The sequence below is a fragment of the Rattus norvegicus genome, chromosome 9 (genome assembly GCF_036323735.1).
Source record: "Rattus norvegicus strain BN/NHsdMcwi chromosome 9, GRCr8, whole genome shotgun sequence".
NCBI lineage: Eukaryota > Metazoa > Chordata > Mammalia > Rodentia > Muridae > Rattus > Rattus norvegicus.
In genome coordinates, this window is record NC_086027.1 from 47105802 (window position 1) to 47120998 (window position 15197).

The 15197-nt window shown below is 51.2% G+C and overlaps 1 protein-coding gene across 17 annotated transcripts in view; it reads left to right on the plus strand.

Annotated features, from left to right (window-relative positions):
* The window catches only part of Inpp4a (inositol polyphosphate-4-phosphatase type I A), a 118328-nt gene that overhangs the window by 81738 nt on the left and 21393 nt on the right, over nucleotides 1-15197 (plus strand). For 4 of the 17 annotated variants that reach the window (XM_039084224.2, XM_039084225.2, XM_039084230.2 and 1 more), the window contains exons 14-19: nucleotides 1275-1292; nucleotides 4821-5004; nucleotides 6297-6515; nucleotides 7372-7627; nucleotides 10149-10181; nucleotides 14163-14335. In XM_039084224.2, coding sequence (XP_038940152.1) covers nucleotides 1275-1292; nucleotides 4821-5004; nucleotides 6297-6515; nucleotides 7372-7627; nucleotides 10149-10181; nucleotides 14163-14335 — 883 coding nt within the window. Of the gene's footprint in view, nucleotides 1-1274; nucleotides 1293-4820; nucleotides 5005-6296; nucleotides 6516-7371; nucleotides 7628-10148; nucleotides 10182-13276; nucleotides 13398-14162; nucleotides 14336-15197 lie in introns of those variants that run through there. The other 13 variants (XM_039084238.2, XM_039084234.2, NM_031002.4 and 10 more) reach the window with 9 other exon arrangements.

Sequence of the window (15197 nt, forward strand, 5' to 3'; positions counted from 1 at the left end):
TGAGTGTAAAAATGAGCAGGGTGACGCCACGTTGAGGCCCTTGGGCAGAGTGTGCAGTGGAGAAGCACCAGAAAGGAGACTGCTCAGAGTCTGATTGCACCTCTGTGGAACATGCATGTGTGTAAGGTGAGGGGGAGAGAATAGAGCAGCTCTCTGATCTCAGAAAGGGCAAGGCAGCAGGTGGGTTAGCACAGAATCCACCAGGTGAGAGGGGATAAGACCAAATATTACTGGGAGGCCTCAGCAAGATGTGCTCTTGATCTGAGAGTGGAATGCTCTTAGAGATAGGAAGCCACAGAAACTCCCACGTGCTGGCAGGTAGAAGCAGGTGGAGGAGGGTCCTCGAACAAGTAGGTGTTGGTTGGTCATTGTCCAGTTCTGCTGTTGTGGCCAGAGGGAGGGCATTGTCCACCGGATCAGGATGCTGCACAATTAGACCAGCAGCCCATGAGGAGCCCGTGGAGTCAGGCAGGTAGACCAGAGTGCCACGCTGCCACCAGTGCCAGAGACTGAGCAGAGAGCAGGAAAGGACATTCTCACAGAGCTTGTCCTGCCAGTGTGTCACCCAGCCTGGGTATGGGGAGGAGGAGCATGGAGAGGCTGGGCTCAGCAAAGCCATTTCAGTATCTTAGTAAGTGTCAGGTAGCCTTCATTCCATCCCACCGAGCAGACAACCTGGGTGCTCAGCCTTTCCTCATTGTTGGCATCCACAGCACCCTGGGGAGTGGGGAGAAGGGCAAAGCTCCTATCTCAGTTAGTGTGTGTGGGAAGAGTGAATGTGTGAGGTGACATGCTCCTGACAGAGAAAGTCCATTCATTTCAGGTGGCCAGTCAGGAACCTGGCTGTCCCTTGTCCATGAAAGGTTACAGTTTGTTATCAGACAACTATACATGTTAGCTTCAGACTGGTTTCCCCAATGCCTCTTTGGCCTTTCAGGTATTATAACCGATTTGATTAACGTAGTAGTAATGTCCTAAGCCCACCTTCCCAGCAGTTTGCACTCTCTGAGCTTTTCTTTACATGCAGACGCTTTTGTGTTCTGTGCCCTACTGGGATATCCCTGGGGTTTGAGCACAGCCCTCAGACTCACTCCGGGAAACAAGCATTTTTGACTCATAGGTTTGCTTATCCCTGTGGTTGTGGTCTCAACAAATTACATCCAAGTATTTAGAGAGAAAACAAACCCAGTCAGCCTTTAAACTGTGCTTTGCCTGTGGTATTTGCTAATAATTGCTAATGCTTCGTTTGGTTTCTTTTTTTTTTTTTTCTTTAGCAGTTTTGAGGAGTGTTGGTGAGTTTTCTGTCTGTGGAGAGAGTGTACGTTGATTCTCGCTCTTGTGTAGAGAAGCCTGTGCTGTCCTTCATCTGGGGTGGCTCCATCCCATTTGCCGCGTGGCTCCCGGTTCCATGTCCTCCCAGAGGCGGAGCTCTCCCTTCCAGCTGCAATGTTCTTTGACAATGAATAGCCAGGCTGCACCCTGCAGCCTCCTTTCCTACCTGACAGCAGTTTCTTCCTGCACTCAGTGGAGGCAGGGCCCAGTTTGCCTCCTCCCAGCTGCACAAGAGCCCTGGTGGGTCCAGGTGCCAGCCGGGGCATCACATCAGCCCCCTTACATTTAGCTGCCTACCTTTACACAGTCAGCTGCCTCGTCCAGCCAAGGCCATTTGGGAACCGCTCTTTGTTTTCAACACAGGGTAGGCAAAGCTTTATCCCTGCACTCCACCTCAGCCATTTTAACATTTTTTTTTCTTTTGAGACAGGGCTCACTAAGCATCCCCAAACTAGCCTTGAACTCATCCTGCAGCCAAGGCTTTTCTCAAACTTATAATTCTCCTGCCTCAGTCTTTAGTAGCCAGGATTACAAATCTGTGTCTGCTCTTCTTCAGCAAGAAGTGTGAGGCCTTTGGGTTTTCGCTTTCCCTTTGTCTGATAGAGCCAGTTTACATTTTTGAAATACTTATAATTTGTGCTGGTTTTAATGATGGTAATTTTAAGGTCAGTTTTCCCATTGGGTAGCAGAACAATAGCTGAGAAACCTTTTCCTCCAGAGAATTACATGGGGCCAGAAGCTACCATGTCTGTTTAGGATCTCCTCAGTAGTCCCAGACTGGGAAACCAGCAACTCCCAAGAGAGGAGGCCCCACAGTCCTATGGGAAATGCTGCTATCTTTCTTTTTTTTTTTTTCTTTCCCGGAGCTGGGGACCGAACCCAGGGCCTTGCGGTTGCTAGGCAAGCGCCCTACCACTGAGCTAAATCCCCAACCCGCAATGCTGCTATCTTGATCTAATGACCCATGAGGTTTTCGGGCTGGGGCTAGACCGTCATTGGCATGCTAGAGCTCTGCTGGAGACACAATGACAGGAAGTCCTGAGTCCCTACAAACACAGCCAAGAAGGTGCCTCACCCACCAGCTTCCCTTGAGGAGTCCCTTCCCTGGAGTTCCAGGGAGGGAAGACAGCTTCTGGGAGGGATGCTGCTCCCCCTTCCTCCTCCACAGCTGTGATCTCGGTGTCCCCTCAGAACATTATTGCTTTTCTCTCCTCTGGCTTTCTGAAGGGAGGCCTACTCTTTCCCCTAGCAGGATGAGTCAGATCCCTAAGAGCCTGAGGGATGAGCAGCAAGTGGAGCATGGAGAGCCAAGGGCCCCACTGCTTCTTGGTAAATTCCAACCCAGGTGCTTCATGTGAACCTTTTCTGGAAAGTTCCTCAGGTTCCATCTTAGTTGAAGACTCTGGATCTCCCATGTCAGGAAGGGCTTGGTTACTCCTGGGATTCCACTCTCTTCTCCAGGTTACCAAGCATTTGTGAGACCGCAGGGAACCTTCCAGCCTGGGAGCGAGGGATCACCCAGATCTCAGAGATCTGATCCTACCCTAGGTTCCATGAGACTGTCATCTATGCAGTGGCAGCTTTACTCTCTGTAGCCAGAGCAGGTACACGTTAGGCCTCCACTCTGTTGCTCACATGGCTCTGTGCTCAGCCCATGGCCTCCACTGTGAGTAGGGATGGGTCAACAGACCCAGATGGGAGTCTAATATGAAGCCCAAGGATCACACAATAGGCCATTGCCTCCTGAGCTGTTGCAGGAAGAACTGAGAACCCAGACAATGAGTAGAAGAGAGAGGCCCCTCCCATGGAGGCCTGTTTGCCACAAGGCAGTATAGCCTCTGCACCCCACCCATTGCCTTTGTGTGCCTCCTGATTTGGGAGTTAAGTACATAATGTATGTATTCCTGATGTCCCCAAGAGCGGTTCTTTGCCAACTTGTACTGCCAATTTCACAGTGTACTTCCACGTGTCCTGTGGATGTTGCTGTAACAGTGTGCACAGCCATGGGCATATGAGACAGTAGACCTACACACAGCACATAGTCCATGTAGACTCTCAAGGCTGAGGACCAGAAAGAACAGACTCTACTTTCTGACTCTTCTTTGGAATGTATCCCTGAGACCTGACTGTCCCAGGTAGCAGCTATTCATTTGGGAGAGATTGCAGATTGGAAAGTAGCTCCTGCAGGCGGTGCTGTGCAATGGCTTGTGCTGCCCAGGCTCCGTCGCCATCTGCTGCATGGGCTTCTGGCAGATCATCGTGTCCGCTGTGCTGTGTGGGCTTGTGGTGGTGGTGGTTCCCTCTGGGGCAGTTTGGTTTGTGGTGTTTGCATGTTTGCCCTGTAGTCAAGAAAGAAAGGGCAGTGGTGTTTTCTTCCTGACTTGCTTCTGGACCTCCCTGGAAAGGTCTGGGGTGATGCTCATCTCCAGCAAGTGGGGGGCTGTAATGAGAGTCACTCTGCTCTCTACAGTGCCCTCCTCCTGGAACTCAAGGCCAGTCCTTCATTTCAGAAGGGAGAGCATTCCCTCCCTTATCCACACATCCCAGAATCACCACCTCTGCATTGGGGACTTTTATGTCTCCTCCTCATTTTCTCAAGCATCCTCAGATGGCCTCAAATACAACTTTATGATGCTTAGTTGGGACCTGAGCTAAGAAATACAAGCTTAGTATTGGTGCCACCTTAGATGGCCACACATGTGGCCCACCTCTGAAGCTAGGGCATATGGACCTGGCCCCTCACAGGTTCCTGACTACCTGGGCAGCAGCTGGCCTGGCCCCTTGACATCTGGTTCCCAGACACTGCAGCTGCACCACAGTGGTGAGGAGGTGGGAAGGAGGAGGGGCTGTAGTTTCAGAAGTGTTGAGTTGTTGGGCCTGCCTCTGGCTGGCTCAGCCTCGGCTTTCTCTAATTCATTGTTGTCGGCATGAGGAAGTCCTGAAACACAGGAGAGAGAAAGGATCCCACTGTTGGGAACTTGCTCTGGCTAATACATGTGAGGACAATGTGAGTCTGCTCACAGGAAGCCTTGAAGGCCCTATTGGCCAAATGGAGAAGCAAACTTTAGGGGATGGTTTTTGTTTAGTTTTTTTTTTAAAGAAAAAATATATTTGAGTATTTATTATACTATGGTAATTGGTCCCTTCTGGTGTAAGTTGACCCCATATCTGAAGGACCACTTATAAGTTACTGGATGAAGTTCCTAGGTAAGATCCCAGCATTGTGTAACTATTGATAGTGATATTCCAAGGTACTTATACACATGTACATGTATGTGGTAAATATAGAGACACATCCAGGTACAGGCACACATAAAAGTCTTATATACATTTTATACTTCTCCTTAGATAAAAATTGGTCTTCTAAGATTGACCTTGGCCCATCACATCAGTGACTAAACTTCCCAAGAAAACACCTCCAGTGTGGGGATAGCTGAGGGTGGATTGGATGCTCTGGAGAGCCCCTTAGGACCTGTTGTTCCTTTTAGTACATCTTCTACCTGCCAGTCCATAATCTACATACCACAGGATGTCGTCCGGGCCAAGGAGATCATTGCTCAGATCAACACCCTGAAAACCCAAGTGAGCTACTATGCAGAACGGCTCTCAAGGGCGGCGAAGGACAGGTCTGCCACTGGCCTTGAGAGGACTCTCGCCATCTTGGCAGACAAGGTAGGAGGGGGCTGCCCAGCTGTGTGTGGGGTGCAGAGGTCTCTCGAGTTTCTAGAAGCTACTAGACCACCCAGAGCGGCCCAGAAGTGCCCAGAGCTGTACAGAGAGTGGCATTGTGGTGACCTTGAAGGCTTTTCTTTTAAATTCATGTTATAGGGAAGTCTATGACTTGCTTGTGGTGAGAGCCCCACGTGGGAAGCCCCAGTTGTGAATTCAGGCCAACAAGTTGATGTGTATCTTCCAGCAAGTTAAATGTGTATTCATTTTCCTGGAATTCACACAGACTACAGCTTTCTTAGTGACATCTCAGTCAGCATCAACAGAGCAATCATTTATTCATAAGAAATGAGCTACTCTCAGGGGCTGGAGAGACGGCTCAGTGGTTAAGAGCACTGTTCTTCTAGAGGTCCTGAGTTCAATTCCCAGCAACCACATGGTGGCTCACAACCATCTGTAATGGGATCTGAGGCCCTCTTCTGGTGTGTCTGAAGACAGTGACAGTGTACTCCATACATACATAAGTAAATAAATCTTTTTAAAAAAGTGAGCAATATAACCTTATTGGCTTAGATATAATTAATTTTAAAAGTTCAGTTTAACCATAGCTCAATCCTGACTTAAAAATATATAAGCATTGCTGCATACTGAGAGAGTGGCTATGCCACCTTTGATGCATGGTGCTCTTTCCCCTCCGACACATTCTCATTGCACCTCTCCACCCTCACCTGACTTGCTGGTGGGTGGCATTGTTCCTGCTCAGACTGTGTTATAGCCTTCACATGAGTCCCCACGATCTAAAGACAGACCAGGATCACTGGGAGAGGAAGCAACGGTTGTCAGCAGTAAAGCTAGGAACAGTGGAGCTCCTGTTGCAGTCTCCAAGGTGGGAACTGTGAGCCTTCTGCATAAGACATGCTCAAGTAATTTGCGATCACTGGGGACTACCCCCAGAGGCTGGGCACAGTGCCCGAGTTGCCAAGGAGCCTTTTTTTCCAGTGATGTAGGGTCAAAGGCAAGCAGAGCCAGAAAATGTCAGATAGGATTCTTCAACCCCTTCTAAGCTTCTTTGACCCCTTCTGGGATAAGCAGGTCTCAAGCAGACCCCTGTGTCCTCTAGTCTTGAAGGAAAGCTCTTGCTGAGATTACCCCATGTTGCCTTTGTATTTAGATATCCTTGAGAATGCTCTTCTAGCAGGCTGTGTGGAACAGGATGGGTGGGGGGACTTTGGCCTTTGCCTCTCTCCTTCTGTAAGAGAGCACACTTAGCAGCCCTGGTTTGTGTGAACCTGCAGACTCGGCAGTTGGTGACTGTCTGTGACTGTAAGCTGTTGGCCAACTCCATCCATGGGCTGAATGCAGCACGGCCTGACTACATCGCTTCCAAGGCCTCCCCTACCTCGACTGAGGAGGAGCAGGTGATGCTTCGGAATGACCAGGACACCCTCATGGCCAGGTGGGCAGGGAGGAGCAGCCGGTCTTCCCTGCAGGTGGACTGGCATGAGGAAGAGTGGGTGAGTATGCCCCCTGCCTATGATCCTGCTGCTGGACTGTAGAACTGCTGCCTGTGTCTTCCCTCACGAAGTGTCAGCTCCTCTGTTAGCAAGCTCAAGGTCTGCTTCCCAGATGGCTCTGGGCACCTGATGTTCAGAGGTTGGCTGTTTTCACACCATAGTGTGTGTAAACTGTACTGGGAGCCAAGCCTCTCCTCTTACTCAGCACCCCTTCTCGTCCTTCACCCTTTAGGATTCTTTGTTGTTTGAATGCAGAGGCTCAGGTGCCCAGGCTGCCACTGCCCCTGACACCATGTCACTTCATTGTTCCAGTGTGGGCCCTGAGCTGGACCCTTGTCTCTTTAGAAGGGGTCATATCCTGCAACCTGTCGTCATTTGTCGGGGCTACTGCTCAGAGGCACCCTGGGAAGCACTGAATTATTAATCAGCAGCAGAGTGCTCACTAGCTCTGGCAGCCTGTGATCTGTGTGGGTTTCTGCAGCTCCTCCCAGCCTCACTCTCTTCCTTCAGGCCCCACCTAAGCCAGATGTTTTCACTGCTGTCCATCAGAAGGAAACCTCAGTGTTTGTGATGGTTGTAGGGAGCCCGCAGTGGAAGGAGGCAGGGATGAGCTCTTAGTGCCCTGTGACCTGTCAGGTGAGGCCTGTCTGGAAGGCCATCTGTCTTCCAGAGCTGGCAGTGGGTATCTGCCAGGCTTTCAGCGAGTGACCACAAGGCTGTAAGTTGCCTTAGAAAAGCATATCTGAATTGAATGGCAACTTGGGCATCACTGGTCTGGAAGTGGGGAAGAGATGGAGACAGGCTGGGTCTGTTGTTCTGTTGACAAGCTGACCCAGACAGTCTTGTTGGTTTGAAGGAGAAAGTGTGGCTGAATGTGGACAAGAGCCTGGAGTGCATCATTCAGCGGGTGGACAAGCTGCTGCAGAAGGAACGTCTGCATGGGGAGGGCGGCGAGGATGTTTTCCCCTGTTCAAGCACCTGTTCCAGCAAGAAAGGTAACAGGGACAGCCAAGCCTACTGGATCAGACCGGAGGACCCCTTCTGTGACGCCCCCTCCTCGACATGCCCCTCCTCCATGCCCACTGCTGCATGCCATCCTCACTCAAACACACGTGCGTATGCATCCACGCTTCCCATGCCACCTCAGCCTGTGCCGCGTCACCTCTGTATCTGTGTCTGACTCCATGTGTGCCTCCCCAGTGCAGACTGCAGGGGGGCTAAAGGCAGCACAGGGTCAGCACATACATACAGCAGATAGGCAGGGTGGGGCTCCTGTTTTCCCATGCAACTGGAGGGACTGAGTCTGCATCATCACCACCATGGGCCGGTGGGCCCCCCGGGCTCCAGTGCCATGGTGGGAAGTCTTCTCGGGTTTGTAAGCCGACCTGAGAAGCTGACGGGGGATGATGCAGATGCCTCTGTGGTGTTTCTTTCATTGTGTTGGGAATGGGTGGACTGGTTTTCAGAGGGCAAGTTGCGTAGGAACTCTGCTGGACGAGGATGCGTGCAGCCCTACAGGCTCTCATTGGCTGGCACACTCTCACTCAACAGAAGCATGGTGCCTGGTCTTGTAACTCAGTCAGATGGCACCTAAGCTAGATTGACCTGTCCGACACCTCTCTTAGAGGGAGACCTTGGGCACAGAGCGATGCCGTGCAGCAGCACACTTCAGAAGGATACAGGGCATGGTGAACAAGTGGCTGCCGGTCCTCCTCATTGGGCCTTTCACTCTTTCCTATAAGAGGCGGGAGAACACTTGGTCAAGTCATCTGAGCCCTGGCTGAGTACCCAGTTCCTGCCTCCCTCTCATGTCCATGGGGAGCTTCAAGCCAAGTCCAGCCCCGAAGTATGTAGGCCAGGCTTTGTGTGATGAGGGATTCTCAGTTAGACATCGGCCATTGAGCACAGTCGTGTGTCTCCATCAGTCTCCTGGGAAATGTCATGAATGGCATGTCCTTTGCCTCTCATCTGTCTGCAATGTCCACGTCGCCTACTTTCCATCTCGGGGAGCAGCGGTTACAGCTGTCACCCTCCCACGCCTGTGATGGATTCATGGAACTAGTTGGTGCTTGTTTTGTTCTCATTTTCCTGTTTAATTTTCTTCTCAAAGTTCATTACTTACTTTTCTTTAATGTGAACTTGTTGTAGGTCTAGGGATGTAGTTAGGTGGTAAGTTATTTGCCCACCATAAATGAATGCATGATTTTTTTTTTTTGTAACTCAAAATATTTTCTGCAGATACAGAGGAAGACGGTTAGATATTTTAAAATTGAGGAGCTAGTATGTCATGTGATGAAGCTGTTTGTCTTTGTGGCTCACGTGTCCAGTGTGCTTTTTCCAGTTAGGGTTTCCATGGTGGTGATAAAACACCATGACCAAAAGCAACCTGAGGAGGAAAGGCTTATTCAGCTCACAGCTCAGTCCATCAGCCAGAAAAGTCAGTGGGAACTGAAGACAGGAGCCTGGAGGCAGAAACGATTCAGAGGCCATGGAGGAGCACTCCTTACCAGCTGGCTCAGCCTGCTTTCTTCTATACCTGCCCAGGACCCCATGCCCTGGGGTGGCACCGACCACAATGGGCTGGGCCTTCCCACACCAGTCACTAACTGAGAGAATGCACCACAGGTTTGCTGACACTAGCCTGGTAGGATCTTTTCTCAGCTGCCTCTGAGAGGGGCAGCAAGGCTGGAGGGGCAGCAAGGCTGGAGGGGCAGCAAGGCTGGAGGGGCAGCAAGGCTGGAGGGGCAGCAAGGCTGGAGGGGCAGCAAGGCTGGAGGGGCAGCAAGGCTGGAGGGGCAGCAAGGCTGGAGGGGCAGCAAGGCTGGAGGGGCAGCAAGGCTGGAGGGGCAGCAAGGCTGGAGGGGCAGCAAGGCTGGAGGGGCAGCAAGGCTGGAGGGGCAGCAAGGCTGGAGGGGCAGCAAGGCTGGAGGGGCAGCAAGGCTGGAGGGGCAGCAAGGCTGGAGGGGCAGCAAGGCTGGAGGGGCAGCAAGGCTGGAGGGGCAGCAAGGCTGGAGGGGCAGCAAGGCTGGAGGGGCAGCAAGGCTGGAGGAGTTTCACATTTAGAGCTATCTTTCGAGTCATACAGCTTTTACATCGAGTTTCGTTGCACTTTTGAAGGTTCTGTCGGTGTATTGGTTTTATCACTGGGCCTTAGCAGTGTGGAGCTCAGCCGTAGACATTGAGCCCTGGGTTCCTCTGTCAGCCAGGGCGGTGGCCCCACAGTTGCTCTGCATGCTTGGTTGGTTAGTGTCTCTCCTTGATGTTGAAAGCCAGCATGGGGCTCCACCTCTGCATCGTCATCAGTGTGGCGTCTGGCATTGTTGTGTGCTATCAGCGTGGCGTCCGTAACATTGTGTGTTGGCTCACTCGGCTTGAAGAACATCTTATGTTGAAGTGTTAGCCACATGGATGTTGACTCTGGTGAATAGCGTTGTTCACCACTGAGAGGGCTCAGTTGCTCCCGGCAGCAGAAAAGCCCTGGGGAGGCTGGGGAAGAGGCCTGAGCCCGGGCCTCCTCTCCCTGTGCTTAACCACTTGGCTGCTGGTGCTGGTGCAGCAGCTCCAACTGAGCTGCTCATGTTTGAACTGTGTGCTGCTCCTTAATCACCCCTGTCGCCCTCCATTTCTGTGCAGATTGCAGCCCCCCTCCTGAAGAGTCCAGTCCAGGTACGTGCTTTGCGTTCAAGCCTCCCGCTGCTGACATTTAAATGCTCAGGTAGTGCTTGTAGCTCAGTTATTGAAGATTGTTTTGTGTTCCCAGAGTTAGGAGAATATTTCAGTACTTCCTTTGTTTTGAGGTGTGGTGAGGGACCTGTGGGACTTAGGGGGGATATGACCTGAAACGGGCCACCAGGCACGTTGTGGTTTTCCTTCTGTGGCCTAAAACCTTTCCACGTGGTTTATTTCTGAGTGCATTGGACTTCCTGTGGTGGGTAATCTAATTTGGAAAGGTACATGTTTGTAAACACTCCTTGTTTACCGTCACATAGGCGCGTGTAACTTTTGAAGGCACAATTGGATGATCAGTGTCCACTGGGAATATGGTGGACAGCTTCCTCTGTCAACTTCTGTAATCGACACAGCTTTAGAATTCTAACCCACTTTAATCTGGGCCTTAGTTGGGATTATTGTTAAAAATGAAATCTTTCTGCCACATTTCCATGGAGAACCTAAGGCCCCGATTCTACCTCAGGTGTGTGTGGGCTTCTGTCTTGAGCTAACTCCTGTCCACAGCCTGCTTTATAACATTATAGTGGCTGTCACCTGTTTTCAGTTAGTGCAGCAGAGACGCTGTGGCTCTCCTGGACTATAAAGACTACTGTAAGGTGCACCGAGCCCTGATCTAGTCCCTGACAAACCTGTTTACAGCTTGTGGTGTTCTCACAGTGTGCATGCACCTTTCTCCCCACACAGATTGTTACTCTCTACAGTCAGCTACACGGCCATACCAGTGATGGATGTTTGTGCGTAGACATAAGATGGAAAGACACCTGTGGCACATCTAGAGCACAGCTAGTGATGGGTGCCATGAGTCCATGCTCTGTGTGCACTGAGCCAGTGTCTACCCAGACTCATTGTTTCTCCCTGTTTGCTTCAGGTCCCTTAGTAGTCCTCCTCCTCCATACATCAGTGTAGCAGCCTGAGTGGGTCTTAGATCCCAGTGTCATGGAGGAGCCCTCAGTCACTGAGCCTGGGTGGATGCCCTTTACTAGCCTGGTGTCTTACGTGTGGCAGACCAAGGCCTACAGTGAGAACCAGAGAAGGTGGCCTGGGAGCCTGTGGAGGGAGTTCAGGCTTCTTCTCCACTCCGGTTTCTATCAGCACGCAGAAGATGCCTGGTTTATAGAACTCTTTCTTCTTCCTCTTGGGGAACACTGGCAGCTTTTCCACAATTGATGTTAAAAATGGTTCCCTGCTGGGGTCCGGTACTGCATATTTAATCTGTATTAAACACACAATCCAGAGGCTGGAGACATCGATTCTTTGATGGGAATAAAGTGCTCGCCATGTACTCGTGAGGATCTGACTTCAGGTCCGCAGCACCCAAGTGAAAAGCCAGGAGTGGCAACGCATACCTGTAATCCCAGCTCTGCGGAGGAAGGCAGAGACAGGCTGGTCCCCAGAGCTTGCTGGCTGGCCAGGAGGGAAAGCAGTCAGTGTGCATCAGGCCCACAGAGAGAGTCAGGTGGGGGCGATAGAAGAGGATGCTGGACATGAACTTCTGGTCTCTACCCATGCACATACGGATGCACACACCTACATGTGAGCACATATATGCATATACTATAAACATACAGACACACATGCATTCTATCTCTCATCCCTTGTTCATACCAATGGCTTAATTTTTAAAAAGCAGCCTGTAGACGAAAGAGCGTTTGAAGCCACCAAAAGTAGTGTGGGCCATGGGCTGTCGGGCAGCAGCTGCCGCTGGGTAGCAGATAGCTGAGCAGAAGTGGACATCTGTATACATCTGACTGACTCTCAGAGCATTGCTTAGCTGACCTGACTCAACAATAACAAAACAGTATAAACAGTAGTAGTCCTTGCCGTCTTTCCCTCTGAGGTAGCACATTGAAAGCCCTTCACCAGCTCCAGCACCCAGCCAGCTCTGGGTAGATACCAGGTGCTGCTGTTGAAATCAGTTTGGCTTAGGATTGTTCTAAATTGTGTTTCTATGCATACGTAAAACACGTAGTACCCTCAATCTCCTACTCTCTCCTCAGCAGAAACAGGCTGACCACTAAAGACTGGCTCTGAGAGTCAGTCAGATGTGACTTGTGGCTTGGGATGACTCTCAGCTCCCACCCCCATTTCCTCTCTGTGTGGATAGGACAGGAAGGTGTTAGAAATGATGGCAGTGGGGGTTGGGGCTTTACTGGACTCTGGCCATCCAGCCTTGCCTGAGACTACCTGGGAAGATGTCGGATCGCCCTCTTGTAGGTCCGTAACACCCGTTTTCCAAGAGAAGTACTGAGTGCTTCTCACTCAGCCATTTCTTCTTTTTCTAGTTCAGCAAATTGTTACATGAGCTTCATTTCTGAAAAAGAGTAGTTAAAATTACAAAGTCGTATGGGGGAGGCTCGGCTTGGTTGAACAAAATGACTCGTCTATGCGGCTCACTTTCAGGGTAAAATAACCATGGTTATCCTGTGAATTGTGAGTCTGCTGACTGGGAAAGCAAAGTCAAGATGGCACATTTGATCTGAGCTCACTCCAGTGGACTTCAGTGAGTCCAGTGCTCACTGAAGGGAGCAGTAAGGTGGTGCTAGGTGGTTTTTATTTTTTGAGGTTGGATAATAGTATGTAGCCCAGGCTAGTCTTGAACTTGTTAACCTCCTGCGTCACCCCTACCCCCAGGCCCTGAGATTGCAGGCGTGCATCACCACACCCAGCTATGAAGCAGGCTCACTGACTTTACCTTTCCCCAACAACATGCCCTGCCCCCTGGTTTTTCACTGGCCATTTTTGGCAGAATCAGAGTTCTTCAAAGAAGCAGGACACTTGGTGCCTGAGGAGTTCAGAGGAGGAGTGCGGTCTGGGCATCTATCTGGCGCTTCTCTCTGATTTTCCCAATAAGGTCCCGTGTGGCTGAGGGGTCAGGGCCTTGCCTGTGTCTCCCACTGCACAGCAGCCAGGCCTGGGACTCATATTTTCCACTTCTTAGTCCAATGTTCTTTGTCACTGTGTCATATTTGCTCAGACCTTTCTGCCTTAGATTCTAAATTTAAGCCTGCTCTTTCTCCCTTGTCCACATATAGTGTGCCTGCATATCCAGTTAGATCATTTCCAACCCTGGACTGTTCTGTGTAGTGAGGCCAGCCGCTGAGGGTGGCTAGTTCTCCATACATGCTTGGAGTTGACGTGCTAGTCAGATGGCAGGTGAGCAAGCAAGGCTCCCTTCTCTTCCTGCCCTCAGACTGTGTCAGACAGAGGCTCTCTCTGGCAGTGTAGTTGCTGGTCTGAGGGCTCTGCAGCTTGCAGTCTATCCTTCAGGTGCCCACTGCCCTAAGCTTGTCTGGAGGGACGCTTCCCCAAGTAGACACGCTGATGCCTGTTTTTGGACAGGGCATGTCTTCTCCCTTAGATGTCTTCCAAGAAGGAAGGAAACAAAGGCGGAGCCAAAGCTGCCCCTGCTCTGCGCCTTCCCTCCGGGCTCTATTTTAAAGGGTTGTTTAAGCACAGGGTTGAAGTTCCTGTCCATCCCTAAAGAGAGCTGAGCTGGAGGTAGTTGATAACAAGCAGGGCAGTGAGTGACAAGGTGGAAGGCAGTTGCTCCTCTTGTTTCCGGTCCTGCCGAGACCTGCAGAAACTTCACTGCTGTTGTCCTCAACAGCTCTAGTTTGGCACATAGAAGGATCCCTGGTAGTAAAGGGTAAATGCTAAGTGCTGTATGTGGATGACACCAGAGCAGAGCTGATCTCTTACTGAGCAGCGCATGTAGAGGGACGGACGAACAAGGGAACAGCATTGGCTCTGGGCAGAACCAGGCTCTGTGGTGGGGGAAGCAGGTTCGGGAGGTATAGAGGGGCTGGGGGTGCGAGAGGAAGGTTGGAACAATGGTTAGGTGCAGGTAGTGTGCTGCCTTACAGTGCCTGCTTCTAAGCCTTTCTTCCAAACTCTAATGAGTCCCTCGCTCATGTGCAGGTGAGTGGAGCGAGGCCCTTTACCCTCTGCTGACCACCCTCACAGACTGTGTGGCCATGATGAGCGACAAGGCCAAGGCAGCCATGGTCTTCCTGCTCATGCAGGACAGCGCCCCCACAATCGCCTCTTACCTCAGCCTGCAGTATCGCCGTGACGTCGTCTTCTGCCAAACCGTAAGGCCAAGAGACACAGGGTGGTCATATACACCTCCTTCCTCGGAGAAATTGGGCTTGGGGAGCTCTGCCCATCCCCTTCACTTGTGAAAAGAACAAGTGGCCATGTCTCCTTCATCTGTTGCTTTTAGGTGTACTTAATAGAGAGGTACAGGAAGGAGCCCACCTCATCGATGACAGGATTGCCTGCCACCAAGCAGGGCAACAGCAAATGCCCCTTTGTCACCTTTTTCTTTGTCTGTACAAGGAATGTCATCTAGGGCCATGTAGACTGGTCAGTGCAGTTGACAGAGCAGGCGCTCAAGTTCTGTGGCTTGTCAAAGGGCTCCATTTAAGATTTCAGTCACCACTCAGTGTGGAGATTACGATTGCTCTGAGTCAAAAGATGTCAGCAATAAACAAAGGATGAGAGCAGCTGGTGGCTGGCACTCTGGAGCTCCCCTGCTGATGCTTGGAAGCCTGTTTATCCCACAGAAAACCTCCCTAGGGAAACCAGACAGCCACATTCACTCTTGATTCCACACAGGGTTGGTGTGGGTCTGGCAGGCTCTCCCTGTGGGGGATTGATTCTAAGCTTCCAAAAATTACAGTTCAGGAGTGACCTGGGTAGATTTTGTCAGAGGCTGAGCCCAGTCCACACCCACCTGTGTCAGGCGCCACAAGCCTGTGGTTTGTTACCACTTTCCTGTAGCCTTGGATTATCGTGGTCTTACAGCCAGGGTGTCCCTGGATCCCCAGCCCCGCACCCCAAGGGATGATAAGACGTTGCTGATGTCCCTTAAGTGGAAACAAAGAGACAGGGCATGTGCTGGTAACTGGTTGGGGAGAAAAGGCTCACTCTTCTGACATCACCCCGTGCCTC